We start from the raw sequence: 18,453 nt of genomic DNA, 5'->3' as shown, positions 1-18,453 counted from the left end.
CACACACACTCGCAGCAGACAGAGACAGACAGACAGACAGACAGACAGACAGACAGACAGACAGACAGACAGACAGACAGACAGACAGACAGACAAATAACATAAGCTCCATTCTGTGCCTCTAGCATAATACCAGTAGATGTGTGACATGGACAAACTAAAACTTGCTTCTTTTCACAGTAATTATTCACACGACAAATTACAATCACTGGTCTGAATTTGCAATGGACATGCCAGAACTTCCGTCATTTACAAAACAATGCCATAAAAATGAGAAAATAAAATAGAACTAAACAATACAAAATGTGAAAAATTCACTGAGTGGTTAAAACACAAACATTAAAAAAAATAAAATTTCACATACATATTGTTCACCAAGCTACAATAATCTATTGATGTTTCCTCAGATCCTAGTTGTAAAGAATAAATAAATGAACACTTTTCTATATTAAAGTTCATTGTGATTATAAAGCATATCATTCCATATACGGCTGTGCCAATCATACCTAGCCGCGATAACAAATATTTTCCACACATTTTTCATATACATAAAAAACTTTGATGTTATGGTCTAATACAATGAGGAATAACAACTGCACTCATGGCAATGCCTGTTGTTCATACAGAACTTGACACTGGGAGATTCATTATTTCCTGCACTTTTTATCACATTGTTGTAACAGCTCCTTTGCTGTAAGAAACAAAGCGATAATAAGTATCCACAACACTAAAGCCTTTAGTAAAATATACTGTGGAATCATTCAGTTTTTCTTACAAAAATACAAAAGATAAAAACATAGCACACCATAGCATATACTGTAAACCTGGATATTTTTGCTAATATAAAGACTTATTTTCACTTATTTCGCTAGAAAACAAAAATGTAAAAATAAGTATTGATTTTTTAGTCATAAAACTTAATTAATTAGTCATATCTAGGTTTACAGTATCTGAAACTTGCCAAATGATAAAAATCCATGAGCACCAGAACTTTAACAAGTCTCTTTTCTTATTGCTTTGAGGAAACTGTGCGGCAGTGAGATGTAACCAAGGTTATAGAAAACATGTACCCAATTCTATATATGGCCCTACAAAACTTTGAAATCTATTTAGTACCAGTATGTGTTGACACACTCTTCTATCTGTGATGTCATCACAAGAGTTTTCCCATAAACCATTGCAGGAAATCCCTGAAATGGCTGAACAGGTGTCAAGTGCAGTGGGGCTTCTTTACTAGATTTCAAAATTGAGTAAGTTACTAAGGTGTTATTTTATCACCCAAAATCATATGTAGGTTGATAGTAGTAATCGATACAAGTGTACTTAGAAAGGTAGAAATAGTCTGACTAGACTTTTCATTTAAGTTTTACATTATCTTGTATATATATAATAAAAGAATGCAAAGTTCACAATGATATAAATAGAGAAAAGAAGCAAATATGCGCTGTTGAAAACTTAATTTGTACATGTTGCATCAGAATGCTTCTACCCATAGCAATAACTATTTTATTTATCAAATTAGTTGATTGTGAAACTTTCAAACAAGGATAAGCACTAGAATATAGGATAGAGACATTACTTGATTTTTCAACAATTATGACATTATTTTTCACATTTTGGGATTCCAATGGTGACATCTGAAATTTGTTCTGTTGATGAAGACATTGGGTTCATCAGGACTTCATACAAAATACAATGTGCTGATGTGAAGGATGGTAGTGAAGTTTTCTCTATGTGTGTTTTGACATGATTTCATTATTCAGGTTGTTACACAAGTGACAGATTGCCGAGTAAGTATTATTTCAGGGTAAGAAATTTCAAAGTTGTGACAAAATATAGAAATATGTTTTCTTAACCACATTACAATACTGAAATGAGGAATCTATCTAAACATTTTGAATCGAGAAATCCTTCTAAAAATCCACTGGGTTATAACGATAATGTCACTCCTTATCATAATTTTGATTGGCTATTCAAACCACTATAACAGCTGATCATGGTGACGTATCATGACAATGACCGCTTGATAAGATTGAATGTCTAAATTTTTCATACATAATTTCAAACAAAACTTGTTTTAATTTTGTGTGGAATTTCATTAAAATATCATTTTGTTAGTCACAACCAGCTGTTCTTGACTATTCATATCTAGACACAAACAGTTATAGATTTGCCTCCTCCTGCCAGTGACAACTCCTCCCCCCTCCGTTTGCACCTACCTGAATCTTTGTGAAAATACCCCCTACTCACAATTATTGTCACCGTGATGTAACCTGACTCTTTACAAAATTGATGTCACACTAAAAAAGTATCCACAATCCCAAATAAATATATCTGTTTATACTGCCAATAAATCCAATAATAGAAATTAGAATTTGCTCAATTATGTTGTCATACAACTCAGTAATAATTTAAAATGAAATTCATTTTTGAAATTACTAGTTTCACTTTCACTTTCAATTAATATAACTACAAACCATGCAAAATTCAAACTTAAATATCTGTTTCTCTGTACATATCAAAAACTGTTAACAAAGATATACACAACTTAAGTTGCTAAATTTCTACGGCATATGATATTTACTACTATAAAAAGGATATCTTAAATAGACATTGCATAGCACTGTTAAATGGTGCAAAGTGTTACATTATGATGTAGAATTCAATGTTATCAAAAAACTATATATTAAGGCAATTCGCCATGGTTTTTTCCAGCTTTACTCCAATCCAGTATGTTAACAAAGGGACAGGTCATTATTTTTGTATTCAAAATTCAATATTTTGTGTGTTCTTTGGAGTCATTTCACAATGATCTCCACTCGAGCCCATGTCATTGTGAAGAATGGTCAAGAAAAACTTCGGTCAATGGTGAAAGCAAAAGAATAACTCTTGTAAGTTGTAAATGGTGTTGTCAGAAGTTCTTACATAATAATTAACTCATTTGAATATTATTGCTGAGTGATGCATATTATATTCTATAGATATATCACATTTGGATAAATTTACATGAAACTTGACTCTTTTCTTCATTTTTATCAATACCTTTTTGATATGGTCGACCTTACCCATAATTAGTACAGTAACAGGTTGTAATTATGACCAAGTTGGGGCACTGATTTTAGGGTGCGGACCAAAAAACCAATTGAGATTTGAGGTTGTACCATATATGTGTACTGCACTGCACTACACAAATATGTTTACCCAGTGATTCAATACTGTTCACGGTGTACGATATTACAATTAAAGTCATTAAATCTAACAAAACAGTTTCAAACAATGTTCCAGTTGCAGATAGAGTGTAGCGTAGTAAACAGATAAAATCTATCTGAGTTCCAAAGTCACATTACCCGGTTTCCTAATCAAATCATGATACGATATATGGAAGATCACACCAGTTAAATCTGATTTCTCTGCCTCTGTCTTACTGGCATTCTCAATCCTCAACAAAACACTGTGACTACTCATCTTTACGTAGGTATTATATGAATGTATTATCAATCGAACCCCATATTTCTAGTTTTACAACAAGTATATTGTTAAAATGACAATTGAAAATGATTTGGAATGAAGCGACACTACACCCAGTGTTTCACTCTGGAATGAATTATTAGTAGTGCTAAGAAAATAGTAGGAGCCTACATCTGTGTACGATACTCTCCAATTAGCCTATTCACATACCTTCAAAGCAAATGGAATAATCCAATGACTTGTGTTCTCCAAAGAGGAGATGGTTCATTGCGGAGATAAACAGGGGTGGTTGGGTTAGTCCATGACACCGGGTCTCTGCTGTGCAGTAGAAGCCAGGCTTATTTTTTTTATATTTCAACACCACCCCATTTAATTAACTTCATGTGTAACACTTAGCTCATGTTAACTGGACAAACATCAGTAAACTGCTAAACTGCAGTACTGATGACATTTTCTTCACATTCATAAATCTAGTCCTTCAGGTAAACAGCGCCATTCAGTGTTGTAAAGTTGAAATGTTAAATACATTAGCTGTCATTTCTCACTAAAATATTATATTTAAGAAATACTTTAAATCAAGTTAGTGTTTCTATATCACACCACAAATATGTAAAAATCACTTGACTGCTAGCTTTTATCTTTCTATATGTTCATGATACCACTAGATGGCGCTGTTTATAGGGGAAAGGTATAATATCACCACTCAGTGGCACTATCTAATGAGTGGGATTCATAATAAACTACTTTTTGGCTTCATCATTGTTTTGTTGTAATAGGAAGTCCATATCTGAGGAGTTACCACTCGTGCTTGCACTTGTTGTCACGGGAACAGTAGAGAGACTCAAACCTAACGCTGTGTTGATAATATTATTTGTAGGTATAGTTTGTATGAGGTGATTTCCAGTAGCATCAGTGTTGTGACTTTGAAGTAAATTCACCACAAAATCATTTGAAATGGTTTCATATTCAGCACCTCCATACACAGCATTGTTGATATTTTTAATCGGTATATTAGTTGAAACTTCTTCTTTATTATCTTGTAACTGATCCTGGCTGTTGCTCGGGGTAACAGTGCTGACAGGTTGTTGATTTTGTGGTACATTTTCAGCTGGAGTATTGTAATTGACCTGTGAGATAGACTCACTGATTTGTGGTGTACTATCCTGTGTGTTCACTGTTGTAAATAAATCCTGCATATTGTTAGATGTCACAATCAATTGTGCTGGGCTCTGTACCAGATTAGCTGTCAGAGGTTGTGCAACCCCTTCTGTTGACACCTGCGTCACAACTTGTGTCTGAGACTGAGTCAATGTCTCGGGTAGATTAGCTTGTATGATGAACTGTTGTCCCTCGGCATTCTGTAGAAGTAAAGTTGCCGGCGTTTGCTGCGTAGTTGTGGTGGGATTAGCTTGTACAGCCTCTACTGTGGTCGCACTGGAAGTTCCTGCTGCACTGAGGTTGATGCCTGAAACTAACAATATAAATTAAACATCAATATGACATTGCAAGATAATTCATCAATATTTGAAACTCCTGAACTGTGGAAGGATGCAATCAAAACCCTTCACTCCTTCCCAATACTATCTTGGAAACGATTCTTACTGTATCTGTAACTGAGATGTCTACAGCAACCCCAAGCACAACTTTATTTTATACTTTTGTTTGGTTGTGGTGTTACCTGTTGCATATGTATACATTCCTTACAGTGTGATCTCAGCTTCTCAGCTCTTTCTATACACAAACCAGTTTATTTCAAATTTATGATAGAAGTGTGTTGAGGTATTTTCAGAAGGGGATACAAAACAAAGTCTTTCCTTACACCTTGTGTCACAAATCAAGACAGAAGGAATGACAGATAGAGCTGATTACAAAGCTCTTTTACTGATGGGTGTTTATCTTTGGGTGTATAATCTACATAATAATATTTACTACCTGTTGTTTCAACTATGGATCCATTGGAGATTGATATGGTTATACATGTTGTTGTGTGTACTCCATGTGTAAAATAAAACTTACAGACTATACTGGCCATGGTTGCCTCACTGGTTGAATTGTCAGTAACTACATGGTTTTGTTCAGACTGTGGCTGTATGCGTCCACATTAACACATATATAAAGCTTACCAACAATGTTGGCCACTGTTGTCTAAGCAGTGTACCATCTGTAACTACTGGGTTTTGTACTGTGGTTTTCACCAAGCATGTATTGTGACTTTAACCAAGTCTAAAGCCATCTCCCTGTACCACATAAATAACACTTACTAACTTTATTGGCCACTGTTGTCTAAAGAGTGGACCCATCTGTAAGTGCTCAGTTTTGTATTGTGGTATCACTAAGTATGTACAGTGGCTGTAAGTAGTTTACAGCGATCTCCCTGTATCACATAAATAACACTTACCAACTCTATTGGCCAATGTTGTCTAAAGAGTGGGCCATCTGTAACTGCTGGGTTTTGTACTGTGAATGTCACCAAGTATGTATTGTGGCTGGAACTAAGTCTCACTTACCAACTATATTGGCCACAGCTGCCTCAACTGTGGACCCATCTGTACCTGCTGGGTTTTGGACTGTGGCTGTAACACTACCATCTCCTTGTACCATATACATATTTGTCAACAGCTGTTCAGCACTAGCATTGCTTAGCTGAGGTGATTGTTCAAAAATACCACAATTCTGAAAAAATCAACAATGCATACTGATAAGACATGATGTAGATTTCTTTATCACTGGCATCAATTGTGTACACCAAGTATTACAGGTTTTGAATGCAAATGATGGTAAATTGATGGTAGTTGGTATCTTTGGTCCCTGTTCAAACCATCAACGTATGGATATATCGTTCCACCAGTTTCTAAGAAAGTAACACTGAATAATTAAATCAATGCATGATCAAGGTCTGTAGAAATAGATGGATTGAACGATTGCATATGTTGCTAATTTACTATTCCAAAGTAACTATACATGTTCTTTACTGTAGACATCCTATTGATGCTTGGAATCCTGAACCATATGACTTTGTCACGTGATCATAGTAAACAGTACCATATATCATAGAGTGAACAAAACTGACTGTTTGCAGTCAAAAGTTCTCAGCTAATCAAATAGGGAACTTGCAAACCCACCATGTTGAATGTTGCATCATGGGAAATGTGATAATAAATACTAATCAATTAGTAATGTAAACAATGTTGATGCATTGTTTGTAACCACAAATTATCAATTTACAGTTACCCTGACAATTATGGGAGGTTTATTTTATCAGTAACTCCAGATTAGGTATTATGATAACCATAGATAATCCCATAGTCCTTTGCATCTGAGCATGCTCAGTCTGGATTGCAAGTTCCCTATTAGGTTGTGTATTGGTTAATTTTTTAGTACTCATAAACACTACATCTTCCACTTACCAGTGGTTGTTGTAAGACCTGACTTGGAGCGGCGGTAGTAGTTAGTAACACTCTATTTGCCATACTAGTTTCATAGCTTGGTAAAGCTTCTAACGACACTTCTCCGTGTGTACATACATTAATAACCTGTTGTTCTTGACTAGATTCTGAGTTTTCACCAGGTTTCTGTAAATCATACCATCAGTTATACATGATAAAAGAGTCATGTTGTAGATGCATAAAACTTCCATGGTTGCCAGGATAGTCAATCTTAAGTAGTTTTTAGACAACTAATGTCATTTTCCAGGAGAATTTTATTTGCAATTCACCAACAGGCAGCAGACTACAATTTCACATATCATAACAACGTTCCCTCTGATAGATAACACCCCACCCCCACCCCCAAGAAAAAACAACCGACCTAATATGGATCACTTTGATATACTGGGTATATATATATCTTCTGATAGATGACAAAAGGCCAAAAAAACTTGATGTGGTATAGATGTTTCCTTGTTAGCCATCACATAGTAAATGATAGGGCAATGTCAAATTTTGGTGGGTGACAAGAAATTTCTTTGTCAGTGGCACATCAAAACTTTGAGGGTGCACTACTGACATGACAGTCAGTTTACTGATAAAGCAATAAAATTTTTTGATATTTTACTCCTGATCACTTTACAAATCTCATTCTTCAGAGTTTCCTGCCGTGAAATATATTGTCCAGCTCTTTTAAAATGGTTTAAGATCACACAACAAATCTTATTCACCAGAGTTTCCTAGAGTGAAATACATTTTCCAGCATTTTTAAGAAACTGGTTGAAAATTCCAGAACTTTTACGGATTTTGACACCTGTAAAACTAGCTGAGATCATTTAGGAAAATGAAGTAAAAATGAGCCTGTGGTGTTTTTTCACCAGATACAATATTTACTTGATAAAGTATTCCTTACCTGTTGTTTATTTTGATGTCCTTTTAAATGGCTCTTCAAACTATACTGTGTAGTAAAGGCACGACTACATCCATCTTCTTTACATGTATAGGGCTTTTCACCTGAAAAAATGAATCACCACAAATATCATCATCTCTTCATTGGTTTATTATACTTTCATTGCCAAGGTGATATACCTTGCCATGGCAACATAGCATGTAGGATACCAATCCATAATTCTATATGCATTCATAAAAGAATGCACAATAATAATATATTGGATAACCATACTGCTTTGCATGCATATCAATTTCCACACAATTATTAAAACAAAAGATGCTTTACAGCTACTTTACATTGTTATTTGTACTGCTGGGTCCATTGTTCTTTCATTGTTTCAAATCAATTGTTCTTTGTGTTTTCAAATGCTGAGTCATACCTTACCTGTCTGTGTTGTGTTTTCAAATTGCTGAGTCATGTCTTACCTGTATGTGTTCTTATGTGTGTTTTCAAATGATGGCTGGCAGCAAAGGCTTTCCCACAGGTGGAATAATTACACCTACAGAAGAAACAAAGATAAAATCATCATCAACTGAGATATTATAAAAAGTGGAAATTAAGCCTTCAAACACTTAGTGTCTGCTAAGTCCATGTAACAAACTAACTATGTAATTACATAGGTTACCTTTGAACTTTCAAACATAATCCAGTACAAACCAAATGACTTTGTATTGGGCCTTTCACCAGATGAGCTGCCAAACTTTACCTCGGATCTACAACCTTAGGAGGGCAATATCATAATTCTATTTGCCTGGTTTCATGTGGTCTTATTTTTAGCAACCTGACCAGTAGGTTCGAGTTCATCTCAATTGAATTGAATTGGACTGAAAACTGAATCTCATATTCAAAGTTTCTGAAGATTGAGAGGCTGGAAAATAGTTACACATTAACTAATCTATTCTAGCTGAGGGTAAGCACTGTCATTGTCAAGCTTGCATGCCTTCCTGCAGTGACTGTGGTGATGAATGAATGAATGAATGAATGAATGAATGAATGAATGAATGAATGAATGAATGAACGAACGAATGAAATGGGGAATATAATTTATTACAAGCAGAACTGAGCTTATACACAGTGCCTAATAGTTTAGTGGGTATTAGAACATTCACATATGGTCAGTAGTTAGTGTATAGGTACATGGGGAATAGAATAGTCAACTTCAAGACAAATATCAACTTTCAGGCAGAGTTTGATTGACCATAGACCCTACACCACCTTGGTGTAGGGTCTATGGATTGACTAAACATCACATGGTTTAATTCTGACTAGATGATAAGCTTTTGTAGGAATGTTGAAGTGTCATCATACAGTAGACACTGTAGATACATTCATTTTTTGTACCATAAATTACCAGGACAAGCAGTACTATCATGATAGGTAATGTAATACCAGTGACATACATGTGAAGTTCACATTGTATTGACATACATACACATACACACACACACACACGCACACATGCACGCATGCACGCACGCACACACACACACACACACACACACACACACACATACATATACAAATGTACACACATAGACTGTGGACAGTCGCTTGCACCTTTTTTTTCTACGTTTTATCTAAACTTAAGTCGTCGCCACGCTCCGACGGCCCTCGATATCAGTATGCAATTATAGTAGTATTGCGCCGGATTGGAGCACAGCGACGCACACACGCACACACGACTTAAGTTTAGTCGTGAGCAACTGTTGACAGTCTAATACACACATACACATATACATACGTACATACGTACATATGCACATACATAGACACACACATACATACATACACACACACACATATACACACATACATTGTACATACATACATACGTATACATGTACACACATGCAAGTACACACATATCTTCATTTGCATACATCATACAATTTTGGATCACCATATGTTTTCCTGAATAGAAATAAATTTGCATTATGGGAGACCCAAGGACACTGACTGACTTGTATTTAAATAACAGAGCAGTTTATGTCTGCATATGCACAGTATTGTATTTATTTAAAATAGGTGAGCTGTTATATGCCGGTATACCATTAAGCGGCCTGTTTTATAATGGTTTTTGTACATGTTTTGAAAAGAACGAGGTCATTCAAGGTCAACTTACTGTTCAGTCTACAATATACAATGCCAACCTATCAGCCAGTGAGCTGAACAACTTTACATATCTTACAATTTAGAGACTGGTTTGCTATACTTTGAACTAAATATGACCCAATAGTACAGTACTGATCAAAGACTCGTTGTGGTAACAGTCTTATCTTGATATCTATTTGTACATTGCATGATATCAGTTATGTAATGACAAAGACTCAATCTGATTAAAATCCGATGTAGATGTCGGCTAATCGTTCATTACTATCTTACCTTCCTTATTTAGCCTGATTTGACCTTCGTGGTACATATTTACGTTTTTATACTGATCGCCTCCTCTACTGTCATCTGAACTGGCATGACATTGTCATATTTCTATACTCAGCTGTTGTGAAAGGTGTCAACAACAGAAGCAAAGAATATGGTGACTGACTGGATAAGTTAATTACAAGTACATGTAGTGTCTTCTTTCCCCTTGCACTGTCTGACAAATAAATCTTAAAGTGTGCCTGACACATCCTAAAATGCCATTCTGCCAAATTTTTCATACACAAAAATAAATATGACTACAGTATTTAATTAGTGAAATAATCTCTTGATTATCTTTGAACACAGATCAGTTGACATTAGCAGAGAATTGAGATTTGACCCCGTTCTAGAAACAAGGTTTGCTTATATCACTGTGACCTCTGACCCTCAGTGACCTTTAACCCACAACTGTACTCAGACAGGTAATTTGAATTGTCTGTTTGAGCAGAAAGGGACATTGTTAGACAAAATTAAACTCACTCTTCTGTAACACCAACAGTCCGTTTAACTATATGGCGTTACAAAGTTTCAGATAATAGGTGTTTGGTAGGAGATACAGAGACTTTTATTTGCTGGCTGATGATGTTTTGTTGACAAGTTCACTGAAGCAAATCCTTTGATTAGGTTCAAGAATCTATTTGTGTTCACAGTCTAGAATAGATAACACAATTTAAATTGCTGAGAGAAAATGTCCATGTATTATTGCAATATAAGTCTATACTGTCATTTATCGTATACCTATGCCCAGATCAATTGCTCTTGGTGACGTTTATCACAAAATATCACTTCTGATATGGGATGACAGGTTAAACGTCATGATATTCACGTTAAACGTCGTGATATTCATGTTAAACGTGATCAGAAAACACCTCTCTTGGCAGCCATCTTGGATATACTGAGTACCAGAATCAAGATTGCAATAATGTCATCATACAGCTAAGATACTCAAATTGTCAGGTTTATAAACATGCAAAACAATTGGGTAGATACTATTTCAAGGTTCAAGCCATTGGGCCTAGACTTACATTTTCTCTAAATAAATTCCAACTGAACTAAAACAACCCATTATCTCTACCTTACAGAATCACATGCACATATACATATTATGCACCTTTCAATATAATCACCAGACCTGAAATATACATGTATACACACAACATATTATGCATCTTTCAATGTAACCACCAGACCCGAAATCCCATGAAGTGACATAACATGGAGGTTAGGTCTGAACACAATAGATGGCCTTAGGCATATATGTATTGTACAATGCTATTGTGGAACCATAAGGCTCTATACACAGCATCAGTATTTTGTTCACAACTAACATGTAGCTCTGCCAGGAAATTCAATTTTTTACTTTAATTTATTCCTAATCTGAAATGGGCTGGGCAAATTATTAAATCCTAGGTTCATACAGTGTTTCCTCTGGGTCAAAAAATTTACTAGCAATTTGGCTAATTTGCCTCAAAATTTATTAGCCAAACCAGACTTTCAATTAGCCAAACTTTTGCGATAAAAATGAACCAATATAAATAAAGACAATCACCCAAACTTGTATGTTTTTACTTGGTTTATTTACATACATTTTTCATGTCATGTTGGCAAACGTATGGTTCTCATCTTTGCTTCAAAGTTGTAGGACCGAACATCAAGGTTTTAATCAGTTCTCATTGTAACTATTTTCTAAATCTCAGTGCGACCTGTGAAATTTGAATATGACCCATCGTATGCATAACATTTTAACAGTTTCATGTGCCCCATGACCATTTCCTGATGTGGAGAGCACGTCTTGGGTAGTTTAGAAACTACGCGATGTTATAATTACTTGTCCACGTGATTGGTTACTTATTAACAGACATGGTGCGAAAGGATTTCCATCGATAGAACTGCCATTGCGGCGAAGCATCTTCCCTCACGAGTGAAGGGATGATCAAATGAACCACATCATTTGACAGTCTATGCTGAAAACTTCACTTAGATAAATTCAAACTGCCACATCACCATTTCATTCTCACTAAAACTGAAACCTTTTCTTTTTGAGCTTTGTTACTAGATCGAACACATGCTCTTCGTCTGGTTCGCACGTTATTTATAGTGTATCGTTCAAGAATAAACGATTATCTTCATGTATTATGAGTTAACATTTCTTCTGCATAGTGGAAGGGCCCGGTAATAAAGACAACTCATCTTTTAATCGCCCCTTGCATGTGATGAACTACTTGATCAAATTTTACAAGCATAGATCGCATGATCAGATGCTGAAAGTTTTACACAATGGAACGGGAACAATCGGACGTTATTTGCATTGCTGATGTAACAATTTTATGGTTTATTTAACTTTCGAGGAACGCACAATGTGTACACTTCCTTCTAAATGTAATACAATGTAGTTTAAATTACGGATATTCCACGTTGCGACAAAGAAATGACAAGCTTTAGGCATACATTTTCTAGTGTTCTATTCTAAATTGGCTTCGCAAGTTTGGCTAATTGTATCAAAAATATTCTCGCCAAATGCAGATTTTATTCGCATTTTGCGATTTGGCGAGCAGGCAGCGGAAACACTGTTCATACATACATATATACCTATATCTGATGATTGTTTAATACTACTGTTACTTAGTCAGTCAAGCCATGAGACTTTGGTAGAATTATTCTTTTGTTCGGTACCACCTTTGTCTATAGCCCTGGCCTGACAACTGTTTTTCATACTCAAATTCAATCCTAATCCATTGTGAATTTTTCAGTTTAAATAACAACAAGGTATTACATTTTGACCTGTATAATCCTTGCTGACTACATGGCATTCAGTAGTCCAGTTGCTGGCTACAAGGCATTTTATCAATCATGTATCCCCCACTCCCATAAACCATGCTGACAAGGAATTCTATCATGTCCTCTTATCCACCCACAATCCATACATGTACAGACAAGGCATTCATTCTATCAAGTATCCACCCACAATCCTTGTGGATTACAGGGCATTCATTCTATCATGTACTCACCCACAATCCTTGCTGGCTACAAGGCATTCATTCTATCATGTATCCACCCTCAAACCTGGTTGACTGCAAGGCATTCATTCTAGCATGTATCCACCCACAATCCTTGCTGGCTACAAGGCATTCATTCTATCATGTATCCACCCACAATCCTTGTGGATTACAGGGCATTCATTCTATCATGTATTCACCCACAATCCTTGCTGGCTACAAGGCATTCATTCTATCATGTATCCACCCACAAACCTGGTTGACTGCAAGACATTCATTCTAGCATGTATCCACCCACAATCCTAACAAGGCATTCATTCTATCATGTATCCACCCTCAATCCATACAGACAAGGCATTCATTCTATCATGTATCCACTCACAACTCATGTCGACTACAAGGCATTCATCCTATCATGTATCCACCAACAATCCTTGCTACTACAAGGTATGCTATCATATACCAACCCATAATCCATACTGACAACAAGGCATTCTGTCATGACGTCTTGTATAACATACTATCATCTAACAGGTCAGTAAAGATTCTATGTTAATCAAACAGTGAACAGTCTTCCAATTGACTACACTACAGACAAATTCCATTACAATGAGTAAAGTAAAGTGTCTGTGAGTGCATATCATGTAAAACAACCCTATCTGTTTGAACTATTGAACTCTATGTCAAATACCAGCATCTCCACATGTCAAATATAGACTATTATGTGTACATCAACATGTTCATTACTGTAATATCAAATGGACAAAAATAAACATGACTAAGGGAATATTGTAGGGCACACATATTAATTCTTTCCCAGTATGAATTAATGATATCATATTCCCTGCTGGAATTTCAAATATACGATTAAAGACATTATCATAATTTGACAGAGGTAAGAGACACAAAAATAGAATAACTTGTTACATTTTTAATGATCTTCATAATTAATTTATTTATCTATTTACAAATAAATATCCCCCTTCTCAATATAGCAAAATGGTTAAAAATTTCAAATGAAAATTTATGCAGTCAAAAAAAAACAATATCCTAAATTTTCTCTGACATCTCATAGGTATTGTTAGGGATGTACAACAATGGGTTGTTATCACAGATTTACTTCAAAGTTTTTAAAACTCTTCAAGAGTAGGAATTTTCACTTGAAAATAGGAACCTGTAGGCCATGAACATAATATTATAATATAACTCTCTTTATTGAATTGGGATGGTGTAATTACATTAGGGATAGAGTTTAACTTGCAATTCTAAAGAACAGTGTTTGAGATGTTGGAGATATTGCCATGAAATTCACTGTATTAAATTCTGTGCAGGTTTCGTTTTCATTTCTTTTTGATCAGAGAATTAAAAATAAAGAAAAATTGTACCACTCAAATATTTGACAATGAGAATCAGTATATAAATACTACAGTAGTAAGGTAACCATACCTAACAACACAACAATCACTCCATTCCCGCTCAAGTTTAATATGGGTCAAAGGTCAAATTTAGGGAATCAGTGACTAGTCCTTTGTAAATTGCAAATGATTTATTACTTCTACACGTAATATATTTACTGCTTTTTAAACTTTGTACATGGGAGCAAAATTGGAATAAAATAATATCAGCATTAGTTCCTTTGCTAACTTTTGACATGTCTTGACAACTCTTCTAAAGGTAAACCACTGTGAAATACAATGACTCAGCATTTATATCTTAGTATGAAATTCAGGATTTTCCCAAAAGTTCCACATTTGCACATTTTCTGTATAACATGTACCAAATCAAATACATACCACATTGTGACTACTGTGAACTAGTTTCAATGTGAATGTTCAGTGTATATCTGAAAACAGGACATGAGGTTGTATAACAAATATCATAATGTCACCACAAAAGGAGCCATGGTACATGCAATCTGATTAAAATCTGATGTTAGATAGGCTGGTTTTCCTGTATTTACATTTATTCCATCGTTATTGCGTCTTTTACGTTAGGAAAAAAAAAACTAACGTAAAAGACGCAATAACGATGGAATAAAGGTAAACACAGGAAAACCAGCCTATCTAACATCAGATTTTAATCAGATTGTGGTACATGGTACATGGTGTGAGTAGAAAATGCAACTTGGCACTAACAGTGCCTTGGTGTATTTCCTTTACTTACCAAACACTTACTTTACATGGCCATTCTCTCTATTTACATATTTTCACTATAACACTACATCTTAGCACATACTCACCTATATGGTTTTTCTCCTGTATGTGTTCTTACATGTTTACGAAGATCACTTAGAGTTGTAAAATATTTAGTACAGCCATCGGAATCACAGTTGAATGTTTGCCCAGAATGTAGTCTCTTATGTGCTTTAAGTCTGTTGAAAAAATGAAAAAGGTTTTAGCCTTCTTCTTCCTCCAGTACAATACAAATTTACTCACAAACTGAGTTTATAATCTTTGTTACATGTACTTGAGTGAAAATACTTACGTACACGGTGAGTGAACTTTTCAAGAACAATGTAAGGGATGACTGCACAATGTCACAAACTCAATAAGCAAAATTGGTTCGTTTAGGGGGAGGGGGACGGTGGAGGGGGTCTGACGTCAATGCGATTGCTGAACTTCATTTTCACACTTCGAACCAAATTTCGACTGAAAATGTTAACTCCTTCAATGATTACAGCTTTTGTATTTACTACTGAGATGATAAATTGATAAAAATTTACTTCTAATGTGAGATATGGTGCTGGTTTCTGGTAGCATTTAATGTGTTTATCGTCATGGTTTTACATTGCATTGCTCAAAGTGGTGTGACCACTAGTTTTCATCATGGTTTACATCATATAAAACGTGTGATGTCGCATGATGTGAATGTTCATTTACGGGAGGGGGTTTTGACCTAAATGAAGGGTGTTTGTTTATTGACCTTGTGCAACATTGTGCAATCGTCCCTTAATGTTGATGAAAGTCTTTGATGACATTTAAAACATCGTCTAGTGTTTTGATAGCATATATGGATTTCCTTCACATTTAAGTACATGTAATAATAATAATAATAATAGCACTTGTAAAGCTCCATATACCCTAAAAGTTCATCAGAGCTGAACACTATAAAAACGATAAAAACTGCTAGAGTCAAAAAGGTCAGTAACAGTAAACAAGTCCCATGTAATAAAAGTCTTGTACTCTAAATTAACTGACGGTATACTTGAATACAAGGTTTGATTTCTTCAAATAGCATGTGACAATTAGCTCTACTTCAGTTAAAGGTGAGGGTTTCAATCTCACATTCTCGCATTAGTGTTATCTTATCAGTGGAGCCATGAGGAGTACATACAATAATTCTTTTGTGCTTGGCCAACTTTTTCTATAGCTTTTGTCAGATAACTGTTTTTCACACCTAATGTTTAATCTTTTTCAAAATGGGTCTTTATTTAAGTTTAACACTTGTTTCTTTTTTAAAGAAACAACATTACCAGCAATGAATACATATTGTATATATGTGGTTGGTTATTGTATTCACTTATGTGTCAAATCAAGATTTAGATCACTTGGTTGTTTTTCAAGATGATGACCTCACAGGAATCATATGTAGCTAGCTTTTTATATATCCTTAATTTTTTGAGAAGTAAGTGTTATTCTCAACAAAAATTCACATGATCTGTCACTTGAGTTTAGATTGAAACTTTACATTATGGACTCTGTAGCAGTTCCGAGTGGAGGATCGAGACTGAGGGGAAAACCGCCACCTTTACTGCAGTCAGTTCACATGTAGTTTGTTGTAACTGAAGCTGATAACTACCTTGCTGATTACATTTTGTACATGTAGTGTATGGGAAGGTACACAGAACCAAACTATTGCTATAGTGCTAAGACCCGTGGAACACACTGCAGGTGTACTGTCTCATTACCACAATAATGGAAGCAGTTACGTTCAAGAAGTACCACATGCCTATTATCAAACTTATAATAAAGGCAAGAGTGTAAAACAGTGGATCAACTGCACAATAATACAAAGTATTCAAGCTAAGGAGTCTGAGTTAAAGAAAAGAATAGGGTGAGACTCCCTAGCATAAACCTGATTTGTATCATCTGCAATAAGTGGACACTGTTAAAGTGACATATTGTTTTAAAACATGCTGACAGTGGAAACGTGATCAAAACGAATTCTTTATAGCCCACCCGTACATGCCTTACCTGTATAGCGTATTGTAAGATTTTTCACACCCTTGCATGTCACACGAAAAGGGTTTCTCGTTCGTATGTACCCGCACATGTATTTTCAGACTATAAGACGTAAGAAAGGCCTTTCCACAGCCTGTTTGAGTACACGTAAAACTGTATTCTCCCTTGTGAGTTTTTTGGTGTGTTTTTAAATTGCCCGCAGTGCTATAAGTTCTTGTACAGCTTTCATAACTACACTTGTACCGTTTCACCTCCTTTGTTTTGGTATCGGGGTCACTTGTTTCCAAGGTTAGTGTGGCTCCACCGATATCATCAGGCATAAAATTGTCTCCTGGATTAATGTGCATGTGGATTTGATTGGGCGAGATCGTATGGTGTATATAAGCACCACTCTCCGCACTGACTAAAACACCACCCGATTCACTGTCCGCCATTAACGATTCACCCGAGCCACATTTCTGGCTATTTCCACCGCCTTCGATGAAAATTGCCGTCTGGTCGTACGTCGTATTAACGAAAGCATCGTTGCTTTCGTCACCTTCGTCTTCATCTAAATCTTCATCTCGATGGTTTTCTTCTTCCTCAACTAATTGATTTTCTTCTATTTCGTTGTCTGAGCAGTCCTCCTGCTTGACTTCCGCCATTTTGATCGAAAATATTTCTGTCACTGAAAGTAGTGCGTAAAATGTAGTCGTGATATAGTGTTTTTCATTACAAATATTGCGGCACAAGCCAACTATATAATACTTTCATGATACAGAAAATGTGCCCTTTATGTAAAATTGAACTTTCGGTTGATTCAAATGACTGAATTTACCATAAGATACATATTTGCAAATACATCGAATGTACAGGTCAGAAAGAGTACAATCGTTTGGTACCTCATCGGGCTGAGTAAATTTACATAATGTAATCATGATGTCATGGTATCGTGATCGCCGTGATTTCTCTGGTGATTTTATTGCTTCCAGACATGCTGCAGTCGGTCCTCAACAAAACCATGAAGCGTAATT

General features: G+C 35.5%; 1 protein-coding gene across 1 annotated transcript; it reads right to left on the bottom strand.

Moving 5' to 3' along the window:
- LOC144433322 (uncharacterized) lies at positions 1–18,084 on the bottom strand. The gene is made up of 7 exons (XM_078121629.1): positions 17,453–18,084; positions 15,499–15,630; positions 8,271–8,344; positions 7,807–7,907; positions 6,876–7,040; positions 5,976–6,141; positions 1–4,939 (listed from the first exon to the last, which is right to left on the bottom strand). The coding sequence occupies exons 1-7, from the start codon at positions 18,082–18,084 to the stop codon at positions 4,209–4,211; spliced, it is 2,001 nt and encodes a 666-aa protein (XP_077977755.1). The 3' UTR covers positions 1–4,208.
- Between the last annotated feature and the right edge of the window lie 369 nt (positions 18,085–18,453).

This window comes from Glandiceps talaboti, chromosome 3, assembly GCF_964340395.1.
Source record: "Glandiceps talaboti chromosome 3, keGlaTala1.1, whole genome shotgun sequence".
Classification (NCBI taxonomy): Eukaryota; Metazoa; Hemichordata; class Enteropneusta; family Spengelidae; genus Glandiceps; species Glandiceps talaboti.
The sequence above is the reverse complement of the archived record's forward strand: the minus strand, read 5'-3'. Positions and strand labels throughout refer to the sequence as shown.

Bases quoted from the DNA above. Each gene is read 5' to 3' on its own strand.
- LOC144433322 (XM_078121629.1), bottom strand. From the start codon at position 18,084: ATGGCGGAAGTCAAGCAGGAGGACTGCTCAGACAACGAAATAGAAGAA. The intron at 15,631-17,452 runs GTAAGGCATGTA...TTTTTTCAACAG, and splicing joins TCTTACAATACGCTATACAG to ACTTAAAGCACATAAGAGAC. The intron at 7,908-8,270 runs GTAAGACATGAC...TCATTTTTTCAG, and splicing joins ACACATAAGAACACATACAG to GTGAAAAGCCCTATACATGT.